Source organism: Falco peregrinus, chromosome 2 (assembly GCF_023634155.1).
Source record: "Falco peregrinus isolate bFalPer1 chromosome 2, bFalPer1.pri, whole genome shotgun sequence".
NCBI lineage: Eukaryota > Metazoa > Chordata > Aves > Falconiformes > Falconidae > Falco > Falco peregrinus.
In genome coordinates, this window is record NC_073722.1 from 27,082,625 (window position 1) to 27,104,214 (window position 21,590).

At 37.6% G+C, this 21,590-nt stretch overlaps 2 protein-coding genes across 8 annotated transcripts in view; both read right to left on the reverse strand.

Annotated features, from left to right (window-relative positions):
* The window catches only part of WDR19 (WD repeat domain 19), a 47,139-nt gene extending 47,046 nt beyond the window's left edge, over positions 1-93 (reverse strand). Inside the window, exon 1 of one of the 2 annotated variants that reach the window (XM_055797218.1) lies at positions 6-93. In XM_055797218.1, the coding sequence (XP_055653193.1) occupies positions 6-11 (6 nt within the window). In that variant the 5' untranslated portion in view covers positions 12-93. The remainder of the gene's footprint in view (positions 1-5) is intronic. The other variant, XM_055797217.1, reaches the window with a different exon arrangement.
* A 293-nt stretch (positions 94-386) lies between these two features.
* KLHL5 (kelch like family member 5) overlaps positions 387-21,590 on the reverse strand; it is a 63,262-nt gene continuing 42,058 nt past the window's right edge. For 5 of the 6 annotated variants that reach the window (XM_055797222.1, XM_055797223.1, XM_055797224.1 and 2 more), the window contains 7 exons: positions 16,819-17,031; positions 12,664-12,850; positions 11,547-11,771; positions 11,081-11,243; positions 7,045-7,257; positions 4,585-4,756; positions 387-1,977 (listed from right to left, as the gene is read on the reverse strand). In XM_055797222.1, coding sequence (XP_055653197.1) covers positions 1,921-1,977; positions 4,585-4,756; positions 7,045-7,257; positions 11,081-11,243; positions 11,547-11,771; positions 12,664-12,850; positions 16,819-17,031 — 1,230 coding nt within the window. In that variant the 3' untranslated portion in view covers positions 387-1,920. The remainder of the gene's footprint in view (positions 1,978-4,584; positions 4,757-7,044; positions 7,258-11,080; positions 11,244-11,546; positions 11,772-12,663; positions 12,851-16,818; positions 17,032-21,590) is intronic. The other variant, XM_055797221.1, reaches the window with a different exon arrangement.

A 21,590-nucleotide genomic window follows, 5' to 3' on the forward strand; every position in this document is an offset into this window, starting at 1 on the left:
CTCACCTTCATCGCGCCCACCGCCCGCTGCGCGGCAACCCCCGCGCATGCGCCGCCCCCCCTTCGCCGGCCGCTCGGCCCGCCCCCGCCGGCAGCGCGATCGCCGCGGAGACGGGCGGGGGCAGCCCGGGCCCACCGGGGCGACGGGCGGCCCCGCGCTGCGGGGACCTGCCGCGGGCTGGGCAGCGCCGCGGCTGCAGGAGCGATGGGTGCCGCCCGCGGCCCTGGCTCGGAAGCGCTGACAGGAGGCGAACGCTTTTCTAACAGCGCTGCTCCCCGCGGGAGGGCCGCACACACCGCGTTTCTGAACGAGCCCCGCCACGGCGGGGGTCCGGGCACGCACCGCGGCCAGTCGGCCAGAGAAAAAGGGCACCGAGCCAGCCATGGTGCACGTCAGGTCAGCTGTATTCAGTTGCAAACAGTGCAGGCGTCATCACAAAGTTTCACTGCTTAGCAATTCCTTCTAAAACAATAAATAGTCCACTGAGAGCATTAACACATTGAGAATTACAAATGTACAAAGACTTTGGGTATCAGACGTTTCAAACTTCAAAAAACATTCCATGAGCTCACATCTTCCCACCTGCCAGGACACACACAGGTATTACCAACTGTTCTGAAAACATAAGAAACAAGGCACAGAAAAGCAAATACAAAGAGACTTCCCGAGAACATTCAGACTGTTCAAAGCAATTCAGCACAGGGGTCAAGAAAGGCAAATTATAAAGTATCTGAAAATAATAGGTAACCATTAAATAAGGTAACTAACGATACAATCTTGCAGAGGCACGCATAACTCCTGTAAGATGCTGATCATGCCTAAACGGTGGCAGTTCAACATCTTGCAGTGTCGGGCCCCTTACATTTTAAAGTAACCTTACTGAAAAGATAGACAATTGTTTAATTTCATCTTATAAAATTATACTTTTCAAATTAGTGCAAAGCCTCATGTAAAAATGTAATTAGTCTAGATGTAATGGAATGCTTCAAAAATTCCAAAGTGCAAATATCAAACTTAAATTGGTTAACTTTTAATCACACTTTAGAATTCTTCAAATAACTTGTGCTTATAGATTTTTGCTTAAAAATAGCGAAGTAAACCTAAGAACCAAAGTAGAGAAAAAGGTATGATGTTCTGAATCATGTAAAAACTTCAAAAATCCAAAAAGTAGACTGGATGTCAAAAATCTCCAGCAGAAATTATTAAATAGCTGATTTCTGTTAGCATAATAAGACAATATTTAAAATAAGGCTTTGGTTAAATAAAAGCTTTGCTAAACTAGGAATGATGATAAAAGTGCAAAAGATTCACCAAACACACAACTTCATTTCCAAGGCAGGCATTATGCCTGCCATTTACAATGGTTTGCATTGGTTTGTCAGCCTGCATTGTAATCAATCACTCACATACCTATAGTCAAACATGTTTATTATAGGCAAATTAAATATATGGGGTCCAATACTGTAACTTGTTTCACCCAGAGGTAATTCACCCAGATATCACTCCACTCAGTTATATCAGTGGAAGAATATCCGTTTATAGCATCACCCCTCTGCATGTCTGGGGGACCAAGGCCCTGGATCTATAACATTTGATTATTATAGCGAGTTCACTAATGAGTTTACTCATTTCTTAGCACTTCCTAAACAGAAGTCCTCTGCTGACAACTGGCTGGTTGCAGCTGATTTTTTTTTTACAAATAGAATTTTTGTAACATACGGGTAACAAACATGATTTTTTAAAAAGTGCTTAATATTGGTCCGTAAGAACAACGTGTACATGTTAGCTTGAGATCGAACGCTTTGCCATGGTAGATATCCGGCATCTTGTGTTTATTGGTGCACTGACAGTTTGCTTGAGGGAAAAAAGAAATCATCTGAGTCTGCGGAGGAGAATTGTCACCTTCATAAAGAGAATAATTTACAGCTTTACAGTCACAACACATGCCCCAGCTCTTCCTAAGCACAATGGTGCAACCTGTAAGAAAGAAAAAAAAATATATCCATGAGATAAGTGCAGTCAGCTTTAAGTATTTTTTTCCCTAAAACTGACAGTGTTTAGTCAATGCTTGTCATAATAGCTGTACAGCTGCAACAGAGTGGCAACATCTCCCACACTGTATTAACATGACAAGAAAATAGCCATCTGGTCCAAAACTTGGATACAAATCCACAGAAAAGGTAAAGATACTTTATGATGGAGTAAAACACTTTGACAGCTATAGCAAACCCCAAGAATATGAAGCAATTCTTACTGATAATTTCAATTACAGGAAATTTACAGGAAAAAGAATCCTTTGTTATGGTACAAACTGGACACCTGAGCTAGACAGTCTGACAACTGAGTAATGGTTGGCAAAACTATGCATTTTTCTCTCAAACAGAAAATGCCAAACGTAACAGGGACAACCTCTCCTTTTTACTTAAATATTTGACAAAATCCCGTCACAAGTTCTTGAAATCAATTTCCCAGTCTCTATTCTTTCTTTGTAAACAGAAGTTACTTCTGGCAAGACCCTTTTCTGCTGAGATCCTGTTGGACTTGAAAAGAGGAAGGTAGTTCCTAACACTCATGTTAGCTTCCCCTTTTAAACTTTATAGGATTGGGGGGGGCAGGGAATAGCACACAATGCTACAGAGATTATTCTGAAGACACGAAATTGTGAATTGTGTTTATGCCAACTCCCCTTTTTTTTTCTTTCTTTTTTTTTTTTTTTAAACAGGAACACAAAACTTACCCTCAGCTGTCTGTGACTCTGACAAACTTCAGTTAAGAAAATTCCACTACCCTCTTTTGAGTTGTGTGTGGATGAAGTGGTGGCAAACTGTTGACATAATGAGAGAGAAGGAAGGTACACAGACACTTCCAAGTCCCTCTACAGAGGGTTCAAAACTGTCCTAATATACTGGAATCACAGGGTTCAGTGAGATATAGAGGGTCAAGGCTAAGGACAGAAAGGTACATACAGATGTTCACCACCTAGACATCATGGAAGATTCATTTAGATGCAGCAGTGAGAGCACTATTTCTCTCCTCTGGTACACTTTTTTTTTTTCTTTGGCAGGACAAAAAATGCCCTGGGTAATCATTACCAGTATCACCACTGAAGGCCCCAAGCTCTGATGAGCCTCCTAGATGACTTATATTTTAACATCTTGCAGCACTATAAAGTGATGGGAAATGAACAGCTCAGTTCTCTGTGTTCCAAAGATTTTGATAGCCAGCAGTTCAATTCTCTTTTTTTGAATTAGCAATTTAGGGCTATTACTGATAACATATTCAGGAGGTCAGAATTCAGCTGCCTAAATACTGGTGTCTCATGTTATTCTAGATGACCTTGGACATCCATCCTGGCCTGCAAGTGGACTCCAGAAGGGCCTTGGTCTGCCGTAAGTTCTGTGCTGTATCTGCCAGCCTTCTGTATTTAGGTACCTCAGATGGCAGTACATACCAAAGGAGAGCCTGCCCAGGACGCCTGTGTGTGCGCTCTTCCCACAGAGGCACACATTCTTGGAGCTATAAAAAAGTAAAAGCAACCAAGCTTTGAATTGACAGTAATGGTTTCTGATCATGAATTGAAGACACTTTTTTTTTTGAGCTGCGTGAAGAGGAGTGCTGTGTCCAGTTCTGGGCTCCCCTGTTCAAGAGAGACAGGGAACTGCTGGAGAGGGTCCAGCAGAGGGCTATGAAGATGATGAGGGGACTGGAGCATCTCCCTGACGAGGAAAGGCTGAGAGGGCTGGGCTTGTTTAGCCTGGAGAAGAGAAGACTGAGGAGGGGATCTTATCAATGATACAGATATCTTAAGGGTGAGTGACAAGAGGCTGGGGCCAGGCTCTCTTCAACCATGCCCAGTGACAGGACAAGGGGCAACAGGCACAAACTGCAACACAGAAGTTTCATCTGAATGTGAGGAACAACTTCTTTGCTCTGAGGGTGACAAAGCATTGGAACAGACTGCCCAGAGAGGTTGTGGAGTCTCCTCTGACGACATTCAAAACTCACATGGACATGACACTATGCAACCTTCTGTAGGTGAACCTACTTTAGCAGGGGGGTGGCCTAGGTGATCTCCAGAGGTCCCTTCCAACCCTGATCATTCTGTGATTCTGTGAAATGCAACAAGCCTTCCTCAAAGTTGCTCATACACACTGCTCATAGTATTCACATCAGGAAGGGGTTATTTATGAAAAGATGATAAAAACCTTGAGAAAATTGCTGAACATGCTGAGAGACACATTGGAGCTAAAACTAATCTACATTTATCTTCAGAATAGGAAGTCATGTAAACAGAACCCTTTATTATAGTTTGGGAAACTTGTCAATACATTTTATTAACAGTGGTTGAAATTTTCAAAGAAAATAGCTATGCTCTTGCCAAAGAAAGAAGGGCAGTTTATTGTAAGTTAACAACTGCATACTCAAGAGAAATCATCTCAAAATGGTAGAAAAAAACCCCCAGCTTACAACAGACTAGTAAGAAAGTGCTTCTTAGAGAAGAAGTATTTGAATTCTCTTTGTAAAAAGAGGCAAACTTCAAATAACAAGATAAATAGTAGCGTATGTTTTTTCCAGAAGCTATACCTGCGTCCATTCATTTGTCTGGGGATCATAAGACTCCACTGTATTAAGGTACGTTTGACCATCATATCCTCCAACAGCATACAATTTGTCACCAAGAAGACACACTCCCACTGCATCTCTGCTAATACTCATAGAAGCCACAGCAGTCCACATATCTGTTTTTGGATCATACCTAAAAGATATTTGTGTTATGTTGTAAAATTGTTGCCAAAATTCAGCAGAAAAAACATTCTTGAATTGATGCTTTCAAGGTAGTAGGAAACGGGTATTATTAGGACAGCACAGAATTGGGTGTTAATTTCAAAGGACTTTTCCCTCAAAATACTCTTTGAAAATGTTTTTTTTTTTGGTTTTTTTTGTTTTGCTTTTTTTTTTTTAAGTCATCTGGTAACACAATCAAGTACTAGCTACACATCTACTTTGTGCCACTTTCCATACAGTAATAACACACATATATACAGCTGCTCTTACTACTTTTCTTACTGTATGTCTAAACATACCAGTCCAGAAACAGTTCTGCTGCTACACTGTAGTAGAACTACTACATGTCAAAGCATAGGCTGTTAAAATTGAGCGTGGTACTCAAGAGTTACTTGTAATGAAAGATTACCATTAAAAAAAAACAACAACAACCAAAAACATTTTGAGAAAATTCTGGGGGAAATGCAAAACCCTTAAGACAATTTACAGCACTACTTTAATCATAGCTCTGTATCATCAGAAGCATCACAGTAGAAGACAGATGGTTTAATGAGAAAGTCTAAATGAGATCCTAGATCACATTTAGATCTTTACAAGTTAAACTAAGAACTACGCAGGAGAGTCTGTGTTATTCTTATGTCACAGAACATATTTTAACCTGACTGAAAGAGACAGTGTTAGGATCACAGATGCTTATAGCAGAACTGAGGTAATCGCAGAGCTCTGAAGGGCTCTAAAGAACTGCATACAAAGAAAATATTTGACTAAGAGACCATTCTAAGATCACACTTAAAAGCAAGTTTGGAAGGTACTAGTCTTAATTTGTGTATGTGAAAAGCATAGATATGAGATCTAATGATTTTATCTGCATTTCTCTAGTCAAAGTACAACAAATGCATGCAGTCATAATCCTAACATGAAAATACTGCCTGAAGCAGATGCTGCAAATAGAAGTATAATGTAGTGAAAGAAGGTGATTAGCAAGCTAAATATAGAATTTACTTTTCAATTTATTTTATAATTCATGAACCATGTGTTTATCTGGGAAAAGCTAATTTTATTGTGAAATACAGTAGTAAACAAATACTCAGAAGCTTAGTGTGGTTTTACAAAACTGGTAATTTTTTTAATGGAACTATTTCCATGAAATTGATGGTCCTCAATTTCATCTCACTTGAAGAGCAAGGACAAAATGCATTACAAAATTATTCCTATTTACTGAATTCATGTGTTCTGTAACTTTGTTTCAGAGAATACTGATGCAGAAAGGTACACAGACCTATTGCTTTCTCTTGGGCTTCTATTCATCATTTGCTAAGATAGCTTCCTTTCTGCAAACCTTTCTGGGGTCTTTCAGTGCAACTTCCATATGTTAAGTGGTATGGGCCACACTATGTATTTGGGGGCGTATTAGGACACAAAGTTTGAAAACTACAGCGCTGTTTTGTCATGGGTGGGTTTTTTTGTTTGGTGGTCATCATCTCCCTTTTTTTTTTTTTTTTTTGGTAGAGGGTGAATCACATCTCCCAGCATAAAGAAGTTTAGTAAAAGAAGATGGGTTATGAAGAACCACTAAGTGTTGGGAGGTAACAGGAAAGAGAAGTTTTACAACTGGGAGGCGGGGTGGGGAAGAGAATTGAAGTGTATTTCAGAAATACTTGAAATGCCAGCAAATATTTAATGCAGTGCATTATGAAGTATTTACTGTAACTTTTAATTATTTTATGGATCACATGTGCTTCTGCAGTTTGTAATACAGTCATTCATTCATAGATTTACATAAAAACATACCAACTTTGGAATGACTGACTGACATGCCAGTTTCCCAGTGTCATTAGGGGATATAAGAACGAACAGGGTATCTGAGGATCCACAGGCCCTGACCGCTAACTCCTTTAAGGGTTATAATATAAAATGATACAGACTTATCATGTGAAAGAAGTTCTGCTCCATTTTTAGAAGCATTCAATTCCAAGTTGTTCTCAGTAACCAATCATAATTCATTCAGTGAGACTGTTAGAAAAAAAATTCTAGATGAAGTACACTGGGGAGAATTTGCTTTAAATAATTTGTCTCTGCAACATTTTGAATCATGTTATGACTACACAGTATGTTTTTATACTTAAGTTTCCTCTGCTCATGCTAAAAATAACACAGCCATTTTACTGGGTTTCTACTTACAGTTCCCTTTCCATAAATCACTCCATAGACTACCACTATTAGAATTACTAGCAGGATATGCCTTCATCAGGATATTACCTTTCTACACAATCTGACAGCCTGGATGTTAAGTTTGATGCTGGGGCATCGTGACCACCTATTGCATACAAGAACCCATTCCAGGTGGTTACACCTACACCACCTCTTCTTTTTGACATCTGAGCACAGAGGGTCCATTTGTTCGTATGAGGATCAAAACATTCTACTGACTTAAGACAAGAACTTCCATCTCGACCACCAACTGCATAAAGCCTGTAAAGTAAAAAAAAAAGAAATATCTGAACACCACAAAGTTTCCAATGATGAATGAAGGACTTTCAAGTTTGTTAAAAAGGAAAGTTTAGGAGGAGACAGACTTTCAACTTCCAATAGAATGTGTCAAAAATCAGGTTAGATTTTGCTCCAGTCTTTTCCTATTATCACTATCAATGCACAGTAACAATCATTTACAGAAAATTGCTATCTATAACACAGCATTTATGTTCCAACCCATGCACACAGCTAACATTTTCAAAATTACCTCTGTGGCTTGACAAAGGCCCATTTCTAGCAGGGCCAGAGGGACAAATTCAGCACTGGATCTGTGCATGCAGCAACCCTGGCCTGCCTCATCTTAGGCATGCAAGTATTTTTCTGGACCCGGGCTTTAGTTTACGACTGACAGTGCTGCATTCAGTCCCTCACACCCACTAGGTGGCCTAGTTTTCTCAGTTTTGGCAAAAATGTTTCTAGCATTTGGTATTAACAAAAGGATTTCAACATTTTGGAAAGGCTAGAAGGAAAAGATTGGTTTTAAGAGCACTCCAGCACTGATGAATCCTCGAAACTAATCAAATAATAAAACTTGATAAAAAGTTTATGCACAGTTTATGAGCAGTCTATGCTTAGAAGCAGAAATGCCCAGAACTGTTACTTGGAAACGTAGGAACTCAGAAGCCATTCTAAAAAAGAGGCAACACATCAGAAGTCAAGTCCAGTTTGAAAGATCACCTTAAATATAATTAATGACATCCTTTCATAGCCTAAGGCACGTTACAGTATAGCTAAACAATCAAATAAACATCAGATACTGTATATGATGATAGTGTGAAACACTATTCAAGCTGTCCTCAGTTTGGGAAACACCATTTTTTATTTTTTTAAATATACTGACCAACAAACAAATACAAACATCTTGTAAATATGGTTGACCTAGTAGTTCTCAGGAATAATTTCAATACCCTTTAAAAAAAAAAAAAAGCATTTCCATGAAAGTTCCCACATTTAATAACACAACTTGTTTAAGGTAAGGAATGTACTGAAGGTTATTGAAAAATCCTGTTCCAGTTCCACTAAGTTGATGACTAAAAATAAATGCTTTATGCAGCATCTAAATGAAGCCCCCCACCTTACCTCCCCCCAAAATATAACAGAGTTGTGATCACTTATGCAGTGATTTTACATTTTGGACATGAAGAAAGATATATTAATTTCTCTATATGAAGGTTTTGAGCAAATAATCCAAAATTTGTCAAGTTACAGACAGATATTACTACGAAGTGCAAAAGTTACTGCTCTCTCAGCTGAAATGCTGCATGTGCTTTTAAGTTTTTTAGCTATAGGCATCTAGTGCTGCTGCCTACACTAAGGGTCTAGGGAATGTTGTATAATAATAGGGACAGTGTGGCTCTAATTCTGGTGCTTTTCACCACACCCGGGATCCTCTGCTGAATATACAGGAAGCTTCAGACCTAACTCGAGCATCTGAGACTGCAGTTCCAAGGCAGCAAGGCACTCTGCTTGCTGGTTGTTCAAGTTCTCTCCTTCCTGTACCCAGTGACCATTTCCACTCATTCCTGGACTTGTTCCAGATTTCAGAGGACCCTTTGTAAGGTGCATTTCAACTGTACTAATTTAGCAGGAGACTAACCTTTCAAGAAAAAACAAAAAGTGTGCAAAGCTTTTTGTGTGAAAAGCTTTTTGCTACCTCATGATACTCAAACAGCTCAAAGCAGATACATCATAAGCAGGAAACGAAAATTCATGGTCAAAAGTGTTAAGTATTCTGCCACAATCACACTACTACTAAGAAAATCAGGTTAGCTTTGTCTCCTGTGGTACTCCTGTAGCCACCCTGGTAAAATATGGTTTGGATAAGCCCACTACAAGGCTGGTGGAAAACTGGAAAGACTATTGGGCTTAAAGTACTGCAGCAGTATGAATTCCAGCTGGCAGCTGGCTACTCGCAGTGTTCCTCCCAGGCTGATACTGTTCAACATCTTCATTAATTATCTGAAAGATGTAACGGAAATCAGCCTTCACAAGTTTACTGATAAAACCAAATTAAGGGGAGTTGCTAATATGCTGGAGGGCTTGGTTACTATTCAGAGACTCCTAGACAGGCTGGAAAAATGGGCTGATTGTAGTCTCATGAAGTTCAAAGGTGAATGCAAAGTCCTGTACCTGGGATGGCATATTCCCATGCAATAGTACAGGCTGGGAGCTGACAGGAGAGGCAGCTTAGCAAAACTAGACTTGGGAGTCCTGGCAGACAAGTCAGCAGTATATCCTTGATGTAAAGGCAGCTGATAAGCCTTATAGATTACATGTAACACTGCTTCTGGATACTGTGTCCAGCTTTGGGCTCTCAGTACAAGAAAGATCTTGCCATACTGAAGCAAGTCCAGCTGATGGTCAGTAAGATGATGAGGGAGCTAGAACACATGACATGAGGAGAGGCTGAGACCTGCCCTTGTGTAGTCTTAAGAATTCTCAGGACAGCTAAGGAGGCATCTTACTGCTGTCTTCAACCACCTAATAGGAGGTTATATAGAAGACAGATCATTCTCAGGGGTGTGCAGTGAAGGAAGGAAAGAGACAAGTTCAAACAAGGGAGATATCAATTGGATATTAGAAAAATGCTCAGTACAATGGAGTTCAAACATTGGAAAAGGTTGCCCAGAGAGGTTGTTGGTATTGTTAGATATCATCCTTAGGTATTTAAAATTCAGATACAATCTGAGCTACCTCAGTTAGCTCTGAAACTACATTCAACTTTAAGGTTTAAATTAGAGGATCCTTCCAATCCAAGTTATTCTACAATTCTGTGATTCCAACTGATCTTTATTTTTGTAATTTTGGATGCTATAGAACAATTATACTTAGTCTAAAGGAAAACCATGAAAATCACTCAAAGCCTAGGAATCAAAGTCTACAAATAAAGACTGAAGGAGCTGGAGTTATTCAGTCCTGATGAGTGAATACTGAGGGGATGTGTCTTTAAATACAAAAGGCTGTTGTAAATAGTTAAGAAAATATGTGTTTTCCGTATTCACTTTAGATAGTACAAACAATAATAATATAAATCACAAAAAGGTATTTGAGACTTGACATGCGAACTTCAGTGATGCATTAATAGTTAAGCAGATTGCTTAGGGAAGTTACAGAAACTTTACCACTGGAGGTTAAGAACAAGATCACTCTGAGTATTTTAGATATAATTGATTCAGCTTTAGGGTAGCAGAACAGATCAGGGAACTCCTTGAGGTCATTTCCAGCCATTTTCTGTGACTGCAGCATTAAGTGACCTAGTTGTCTGAATATGCTTTGTATTAGGAATTGGGCATATTTTCACTGAAAAACAGCTATAAACATTTCAGATACCACTCTGGATTAGATTAATTCTGCCAGAACTTACTGTTCTGAGCTAATGCAATATAACATGAGTACTCTTCCATGACTTTACAGTAATTTTGGAAGTTGATTATTCAAACTATCACAGTAAGAGGAAATCACTGGAGTCTCAGTGAAAGCTAACAATTGTGTGCTCCCTTCTCTGTTAAGGAGATGGTAACTACTTATTAGCCCATAGAGATGGTGTCTCATAAGTGATACTGAGGGGCACTGTGATGCTGTGAGGAAGCTTACTTGACCAATAATACACTATCTTTTCTGTGAATGAAGAAACATGGTTCTTAATGCTATCAACAGGTATCTGTCCAGAGAAATTAGTGATTTAGTAGTAACAGTAATTTAGAATAGTCCTGCGATTACATTAAAATAATGAGATAGAAAAATGAAAGTTGCCTTCACGTACTTTCCATTTAATATTGCTACACCAACAGTGCTCCTTGGAGTTGACATACTAGCTACAAAGTTCCACTGACGAGCCTGTGGATCCCATCTTTCTACTGTATTCAGGTAGCTCCAGCCATCATGTCCTCCTACAGCATACATGGGACCTTCCAATACAGCCACTCCTAAAAAAAAACCAACGAAAAACAATTGCTTCTGGATAAGGGGAAAAAAAGATCACATTTTCCTAGTGACAGTCCAGTATGCACCACATAATATTTAAAAACAAATCAAAAGAAACTTCCTTTTGATAGCCAATGCTGGAAGGAGAGGGAGGAAGGAATTATCTGAGAGGACATTCAATAAGCAGTTGGCATTAAAACAAATTTTCCATCCCCCCTTAACCAAATTTCTGAATGTTTTTTGACCAATTCTAAACCAGATAATCTTTAAAAATACGCATTCAGCCTTTACAGAACTCTACATACCAAGACCATGACGATGAGTGGACATAGGTGGCATTACACTCCAAGTTTTTGTTCTAGGGTTGTAGCACTCCACAGTATTCAATGTTTTCAGTCCATCTCTGCCACCAACGACGTACAATTTGTCATCTAAGACTGCAACTCCAAACTGTAATCTTCGTCCATTCATGTTTGCAACAGGAGTCCACATGTTGGTACGAAGCTCATATTTTTCAATGCTTGTAGCTCCTGAATGACAACACAAGTTGTTTTTTTTTTTAAATAAAACAACACCACAGAGGTCTGAATTATTCATTTCAGCAATACGCTGATCCCACAAAACAACATGACATCCTGCAGCATGTTCTTAATTCTATGTCTACAAATAGTCTTCTTTGATTTCCTCACAGATTAACTGCACCATTATAAAGGAGGCCTTTCTCAGTACTTTTCAAGACAAAAAGCAGGATTTCCAACTGCTCTGCAGAATCAAGCCTTTAAAAATTAAAAGTTAGGAATATAAAACAACTCTTGTGAAATGCGGTTATATACTGAAATCAATATTTTGTAATATAAAAAAAAAATCTGAAGCTATGACATGAAGTACTGAAGGGCTAATGTTAAAACAGTAAGTGAAAGAAAACACTTTCTCTGCCGTAACTTTTGTACCTTGCCAGATTTCTTCTACTATTAAACAGTATGGGAGTATCCATAAAAAGAAAACCTAAGTAACTGTGACAGAACCATTTACATTTAGACAAAGAGCATATTTTTTTTCATTTCTAATGCATCTGTAGGTCACCTTTGTGCCCTTTCTGTTATTTTCTTCCTTTTGCAAATTACTTCCCATTCAAGTAAATAAAGATTAGTTTTCACTCAATTCAGCATTTCACTACTCAGAAATCAGGCATTCCCTTGATAATTTCAAATCAGTCACAACTCTAGCTTCCAGAATGTTTACAGTATTATCAAAGCTACGTAGATTTTTTTTAACCTAATGAACAGTGTACATTTAAGACATTTCAGGTTCTATACTGCAGAATCTTTGAATGTTAGAATTAACGTGTTATAAAAACATCTATCAAACATTTCTTTTAAAATGAACAAAACCAACTCAACTAATTATCATATAAGCCAATACCTTTTGTGGCATCCATTCCTCCAACTGCAAACAACACACCCACTGTCGATTTTCTAGGTTTGGTGCGAGGACTTTGCAACATAGGTCGTCTCTCTGGCAACAGATGGTACTTCATTGCTTCCATAATGAGTTTTTGACATTCAATGTCATCTCTAAAGAGTGCATTATTTTCCATATCTGCCAGAAACTGAAAAAGAAAGAAAATTAAACAAGCTGTATTGCTATAAACAACATGAAAAATAAAAACAAATTACAAGAAAATATTTAATCCAAAGACTTTCACCGCCTGATTTAAAATATATGTTTTGAAAATGATCATATAAAAAAGACTAGCATAAAGATAAATTTGTAATAAACAAAATATTCACATTTTAAGCTAAGCTATTAAGTAAAAAAAAAGGCAGGCCATCTAATCTTAATGGATGATTTAAGCTTAATGGTCCAAAGAATAATTTAAGCTTAACGGTCCAAAGGAAGAAAACAAAATCTCCTCCTGTTCCAGTGTCAGTACAGGTATGTTCACAGAAATGGAGTCAGGTTCTGGGTATGTAAATCAGTTTAACCTCATGCTTTTATTCCTGAATCCACTTGGTCCAGGGCTCTAGTCAGGCACAGGCTGAATGTTTGAATATATATTGTATCCCTTGCTCTGACACTGACCCAGATCACTGTGTATCAGTTTAATGCAAGCCTTTGTTAAAATTTTTAATATCAAGGATACAAGCAAATTTGACAAGTGTCAAATTTTAAATCTGACAAATAAAATTCCACTAAGACTACTAATAACAGTTATTAAAGATTTTGGAGTCTTTTGTACTCTGTGTTTGTCAGATGCAGGAAAAATATATTCATAGGTTGAGTGTCTCAACTGTAATAATCAGAAGTCTAGACAACTGACATTTTTCTGAATGGCAAGACATGGCCTGAGTAACAGAAAAAAAAGCAAGTGAAGTGCCCCACTGGGACTTGGACAGTTGTCACAACAATAAGAAAAAGGCAAATGCCTCTGAACTGCCACCACAAAATCCAAACACTTTGTGAATATTAGAAATATAAGTCCACAAACCAGAATGCGATGTCATTGTTGAGCTGTTGACAGCCATCAGTAACACGTACAAAATTGCTGTGAAATTAGTGATCAGGAGTACTAAAAGGACGCATCATGAAACAGTTGTGCATAGTATGGTGTACATATCCCTGGCTTAAAGCTGCCTTAGGACTGCAGAGTGGCAAATATGATATCCATGGTTCCAGAAGAGATACAGGTAATACAGTCTGCTAAGCCTGAACACATCTCTGTACCAGGCAAATCAACAGAAAACTATGACAGAAAACATAATAAACATACACAGAGAATAAAATAATAAAAAAAGTAATCAAACTGTCAAAGCCCTTCACCAGCAACTTTTCAGAAAACTGAGCCTGACTTTTGCAGTATTTCTCTATTAGCCAATGTTCTGATTCTATTTAAAATAGCAAATTAAAGTGTTCTCTTGTAAATTAGCAGAGGGAGCTTAATTCTCCTTTACTTTCAGTACTTCCCATTGTTTCTTCTCTTGACCCAAAGCACCACTTACCACTTGTATCACCTCATAGGGATACTTTGAGATTATAAAATAATAAAATAGAAGCAGTCTTTTAACTGCCAGCATGCAACACTATCAAACTACACATGGTTTAAAGGAAAAAAAAAAAAAAAAAAAGAAAAACCATTAATTACTACTGTCCCAAATCAGATATTGTTATAGTTGCATGCATGAAAATTAAGGCTTGTACACAACATGACCCATTCAGACTTCCAATGTATTTTTCTGATAGACAAGCAACATTTAATAAAGAAACACGTCATGTGTATATGAATTTTGCAACAAGATGCAACATACATTTTCTCCAGTTTCTACCCCCCAACCTATAAAGTTCTTATAGCAGAGTGTCAACCTCTAAAAGCAATTTCATCTCAGTTAAAAATAAATGAAATCTAAAAAATCTGAAGCCTCTTGGATCTCAACCTACAGTATTACAATTTTAGGTAAATTTTTATTCAACTTGGAATAGAATTACTTAAATGAAAGCCAATTTTTTCCAAATTTTATTATTTACATAGCTCTTTGTACTAAATGCATTTATAACCAAGCAGTTACAAATGATGTATTACCATGAAATTATAGTCATTGGAAACCTGATGAAGAGAAAGGTAGTGCAGATACTCAAGTACTAAGAATTTCTATCTAAAAGGAAGCTGAACCATCTTCTAACTCAGAAATTGATTAATCATCATCTTCATTAATTTATCAGAGATTGAATACTTGCCACCTTACAGCTTAAGACGCTGACAAATACTCATCTTTAGCCTTTGTAAAAGCAAAAAGAGACTTTAGAGATATTTAGGACACTTTGCATTAACCAAAGAGATGAAACACATTATGAACAAAGACACGCATAAAAACTAAAGAATCTGACAATTCATCATGATTTTTTGCTTCCAATGCTACATTTTCAAAGTATTTCCCAAAGTTTTTTTGAAAGTATATGAACCTAATATCCTTTGTGTCTTGGCTGCAATGTTATTGATTTCAGCAAGTTGTTCAATTTTCTAATTTCATTTCTTTCAAATAGCTTTAACCCTTCAACCATAAAATTGGAAACCTTTTCATTATGTTATGTTTGTTGTCAGATTGTCTAATGTCATGTGATCATGAAGCAAAACACGATTCTGAAAACATTAAGACTGTTTTGGGTACTTCATACTGACTTAATGCACTAATAGTTAACGTGGTGATTTTAACACGGGAACACTTTGTTAAAGTAATAAATAAAAAGGTAACAGAAAAATATTGTATTGAAATATGTATTTGGCGAAGACTTGAAAAATTAAAATATTATGTGAAATACGATATTGCTTTTTTGTTTCATTTTGCTGTTTTCCTAATCAGTTAGTAAGTGGACATAATTTGATTTCAGTACAGATTTCTGGGATAAATACTGAACTTTCAGTTTCTAAAGATTACAGTCAATTAAGTAAGAGGCATACAGCAGTGGTTACTTAGTTACCAATTAATCTGATTCTCAACAAAGGAATAGTTTCCTCCAGGTCAACTGGCTTACACTGTATTATGTTTCTAGAAAAAGCAAATAAATTCAAGGCCGTAACTGAGAAAATCCTGCCATTGCAAATATAATATTCAATATGGAAATATTAATACTGAAATGTTTGCTAGTGAATCTCACTATCCAGCAAGAGGATACAAGATTAGAGGCAATACACAGAATGCTGTGTATGTGATTTATCACTACGACTGAATCAAACTCAGTTTTTGTTGTGTTAACAAATTCTACTTATTCAGGTTCCATAAAAATCCCATTTTCTTCATTTAATGGAGATAATTATCACTAAAACTGAAAAATGTAAAGCAAAATCCTTTGATTGTATAGTAAGTATTAAATATTACTAATGAAGGTTCAGCAAAGAAGGCTAGCACAAGAAAAAAAAATCAAACTTAGTTTACGTGCATGCTATCAAATAATGAATACGATGTTACACATGACACTAACAAGAGTAGTCTTCTACAGGACTAGGAAAACTGTAATTCACAACTATTTAAACAAATAGCTTGAGTCTTCCTCAACATTGTGCATAAATGTCCAAGAAGGAGAAATAATATTGATAAGGAAGAACAAAAAGTACCCAAAGATGGTTAATCAAATGTTGATAGAAGAAAAATCACTTCAAATAATTTATTCAAACCATACTTCCTAAATCTCAAGGATAGCTATAATTATATGAAGGAAATTTAATGATCCAAATAAACTGCACAAGTTCCATAAAAAAGAAATTTAAAAAGGGCACACCTTCTAGTGACAAACATATCCTTAATAAGCATTTTTCTAGGCAACAGAAGTGATTTTTTCGTAGCAGCTCCACCCCTTCTTGTGTCCTGATTCATCTCAGGTTAGGATCAGAATACGCTGCCGTTCACAAAAAGACACAAACTATCATGCCTATACGACATGGTAAGTCCTTATATGCTGCTCTAAGAATCCAAACCATTAAGAATCCTGAAGCTTTTGTGATTTGTCACTATCAATATATTGATGCAGTATAAGCTATGCCCACTGTAACTATGGTATAAACTACAGAAGAAATGAACAATTTACTTGGGGAGCAAGCAGAGGCAGTCTAATGTAAGCCAGGAGTTTACTGAGATCTTTCCTTCTCTGCTCCAAATCGTGTCGAACCCATGTAAGTAGTGCATTCAGTATAGTCTCTTCATTAGGAATATTCATGTCATCACTTGCTAAAAGCTTTGCAATTTCAGTGGCTGGCAATAATAGAAATTCTTGGTTTCTAATTACTTCCATGAAGTTTTCCTGAAAAAGAAAAGCATTTTTAATAGAGGTGACATCATACTTTGAAGATGTTTTATGGAACTCCTACTATATATTCCCCTCTTCTCCCTCCCTTCACACCATCTCTCAGTTACACCAGCATAATACTACTGGAGAACTGACCTGGAGGGAAAAAAAAAAAATAACATAAAAATGTACTGACTTATTTTGACTCTGATCATTTCCCCAATTCTATCATTCAGTCCCACAGACAGATGTGCTGAAATAACTGAGGGGACAGTAAATGGACAGAAATGAACAATGGGTTGTGCGGGTTACTATCTTGGCATGGCAACTGAAGAAACACTTTCTGAAGTATAGTTTAAAGAAATAAAAGGCACAGTTTGTTCCTGTTGACAAGGTACAATGCAACGTAAGATGCTTTGTAAAGCAAAGAGCACAACATGCTGCAACTACTGGGCACGCCTAACTGTTTTCATTATTGCTACATTAAACTATGACATTTAAGTTTTCAGAGGAAATAACAATTTTATTGCTGATTTTAAATGGATTATTTTATTTTACTATTTTATAGGTTTTGTACAGCTGATTGACTGGGGAGTAAAACATACAAAGAATCCACAGTATCATACATACCCTGTTTTATTAACAATATTTACTTTGATAGGATTCAATTTTCTAACTTTCATCCTGTCATTTCCAGCAATAAATCCTTACTTCAAAATAGGAAAGTCACAATATGTAACATTTCCAACACTGATATCTTATTTCTTCATAATACTAGGACCTGCAGAATATACTGTAAGGATTCTCACAACCTTAGGCAGAAATAACAGAAGTACGCAGAAACACAATCAGCTCTATGAACTTACAGTGGGAAACCTGAATGTAACAGAAAAGGGCGAGATCATGTCTATCCTCTTACCCCACACACCTTTACAAGGCAGCAAAGGAAAGAAAAGCAGTCTATGAATCACAACCATGTACTTATATTTTGGTAGCTCAAAACCCAATTAACCTCATACACCAGACAAAGTAGCTTCATGACAATAAAACAGTATTACAATCAATCTACTAAATGCACTGTTGATTGCTAGATAGCTAATCAGTGGGATGCTGGTTTTGCTCTGCCATCACATGTATCTCCAAAATACCTGGAGGATAAACTGCATGAGATCCACAGACAGGGTCTAACATAACAATTAGCCTTACTTAGTATCTTGTTTAATGATTTAAAAAGCAAGAATTGCACACTAATGAAAAAACTCTGGATGAGAAGCACATACATGTTGGGAAAAAAATAGGATTTTTAGATAAAAAAAAACAGGGAGAAACTTGGGAGCAGAAGCAGGACCTGCACTGCAAAACAGCTACAAGTTTAGCATATAAAATGGCAACAAAAACATACAGTACAGTTTGGAATTGCATATGCAAAAGACATCATGACAACAAAGCAAAAAAGGTAATACTTCTTCCTTTTTATTGCTTAGTCTAATAATTTCAAAGCTATACCTCAGTACTCAAAAAATATTAACTAATTAATGAATGCTAAGCAAAGAGGAAAAAACTAATTAGGAGTAAACCAGTCCACTTTACATGAAAGCCACACATACGTAGATGGCAACAAGATGTCTAACAGGAAAGATCAAAGTAACTCCACTCCACAGGTAACTCTGGAGTTGAGATTAGGAAAATAATTGAAAGTGTCATCTGCACACATTAACTGTATTCCTGGGCAGAAGTTGGAAAGGAAAATTTTACATTTAATAGCTGAAAAGCTTTCCTCCTAGAGAGATCCAATTGGCTACACAAAAGTGGTGTTTCCAAGAGAAAATGGTAGTCGACTAGAAGGGAGATAAAACTGTCTTTTCCTCTTTAATTAATTTAATTCTATTACAAAACAAAAGTTAAGAAAATGAACAAATACAGGAACTAGAAACTGTGAAAGGACTGTACCAATATTCAGTACCACTATACATGCACTTTATTTTTTATACTCTGATACCAAATGCTTGAGAGTAAAATTGAAGCTGAAAAATGATCAAATTATTTCCAGAGTTTAAACATGCAGTTCACAGAAATTCAGATTCCACTGAGTTCATTTTTTCCACTGTTGTATTTTTGTTGATTCTCTGTCCTACAGAGTATGCACGCTGGAGCTGTGCTTTTAGTTTTGCTGAATAAACCGGCAGCGAGCACTGATGAAGAGAAAAGCCAACGCTTACTACCTTAAACTTCCCATATTGTCTATCCGGATCACAGGAAGAGGAAGGGGAAAGCACCTGCATGGAAAGCTTCCTTTGTTTCTGAAGGAAACAACAAGCTGATCTTGCATAAGTCAGTCATGGATCCTCTTTGGAAAGCTTTTTTCCAACTGGATTTCATCACTTCAACAGCTGTTGTGTGTAAAAAGCCTGATCTTCCTTCTTGTTGCTTGCAGACAATTGCTTTCTGATGGGAACAAGTTCAGCTTCCTCTTGCTCCCATTCTATTTTTAAAGCAGAGACTCCTTTTGAGCACAGTATCAAAGCATTCCACTGGGAATACAGCCACTCTTTGGCCTATGTCTGGGGGTTTTTATAATCAGAATCTGACAATTCCTCTTCCTCTACAGACAGAGATTCTGAAGACAAAAAGGAGGAGCCAGTGTATCTCCTAGCATTCTTAACCTCCTCATTTAGCCTTTTCTTTCCTTCTTCTTATGGGAACTCTCTGTGGAAGAACAGGATATTTCAGAGAACAAACTGTCTGCAGTTTCAGTCCCTTGCTTTCTGGTCTTGAAAGTACAAAAAGGAGTTTCCCACCCCAAAAGTTAGCTCCTCAAAGACCTTGGAAATTTGATCAAATTACTAGCCTGATGTTTATATATTAGCTAAACCAGGGACACACAATCCCTGTGCTCAATGCTATGCATTGCTCATTATAACCTTAAACACACCCTTCAGCACCTGCAGAGTCAATACTGGTATTCTTAACCACAGGTCTGCCTTGAACTTGATACAGAGCAGAATAAAAGAACCCAAAACATTAGAAGCACATAAAAGACCTCATGATGCTTATTTCTCAGTGGTACTTAATGACCACAGTGGGATCCAGCGAGATGATTAGTCTCCCTCTACACTGTGTCAGAAGGATTAGAACCTCAGAGAGCCTGCAGGTGTTCTGGTGCTGAAGGATGTGACACTACGGCAGGCCAATAGGCAGCTCTAACCGCAGGGTTCTGTTTAAACTCTGAACCTGGGCAGCCAAAAAGCAAGAGGTGCTTGACTCACAGGATGTGAATGAGAACAAATAGGGAATGTAATTTTGTCTACCAGCTGCTCCAGTCAGCTGGTAAACTGAGGTCTGAATTCACTAAGAACTGAGCTATCTGACCTTCTGGTAAACTATTAATAATCAGGTAGATGTCAGATAGCAGCTACTTTACTTTTAGCCAGGTTTCACTGCTGCATTAAGCAATAAACTAACCTAATGCTACTGGTGTACCCAGGGTTTGTTTAGAGCACAACTACTGTAGCTTGACTCCTCTCTGCATAGTTTCTGGATTCCAAAATCAGGCTGAGCAGCATGCAGAAACCTCTTTAGTCTTGCCAAGGCAGTATGGATCTACTATGCTAACCAGAACTTAGGGAACTTGAAAAACAGAAATACCTTATGTTTTCACAGGTGAAAGAACGTGAATGAGTATTTTCCAAGTCAGATGATTACTGAGCAGGGTACTTTGGACTGTAATGTCAGGTGCAAGAACGTAAAATCCTTGTTCTAGGCACTAACACTATCTTTGGGTCTGGCCCTTTGTAGGCAAAAAATACTGAAATTTCTCCCCTCTTCATGCTCCCCCCTACCAAAAGAACAAACTATCCTAGCTGTTGCAAGAAAAATGACAAGTTATACCACTTTGATTCCTCCTCCCAAATCATAACCTCCATACTGCAATGAGTTTTTGTTACCCAGCTTCTGCCTTACAGAAGAAAGCAAGCCTAAGTGTCTCACATACATTCTTCCGCAACTCCTAGCTTGGCCTGAATCTGTTACTCCATCCTCTCTAAAATTTTCTTCTTATAAACAGCCACTGGCCATGCTCAGAAATCATGCAAACTCCAAAATTATCTGAATCATGTAATCACTACTCACATACTTCTGAAGACTTCTGATTAAAATCAGAATGGCTTTTCACTCTGTTCTAAGCATGGAAGGCTGAGCAACAATGATCATAAAGCTTTCTACGTGGGGACTGACTGAGGCACTATCACATGTAATGTTTAGAATGCTTTCCTTTTTTTGCTTGTAATGAAGGAAGTTAAAACCTGGCTACTGCAGAAGCTACTAACACTTACCTAAGAATGCCTCACTACTAACCACAGGTATTTCATGTTCTAGAAATAACAGAAGCTAGCTTTTCCTCATCTGAAAGTATTAACCTCCCTCTGGTTTACTTTTTTTGTGGAAAAGGAGCTATTGGTTTTCATTCAAGGTACACTACCAATTGTTTCAAACAATGAAGATGGCAAAAGGGGTGTTTCTTTTGACTTTCTGAAGACAGCAAGAAAAATGCCCAGAAGGCATTTTGTGCAAAAAGG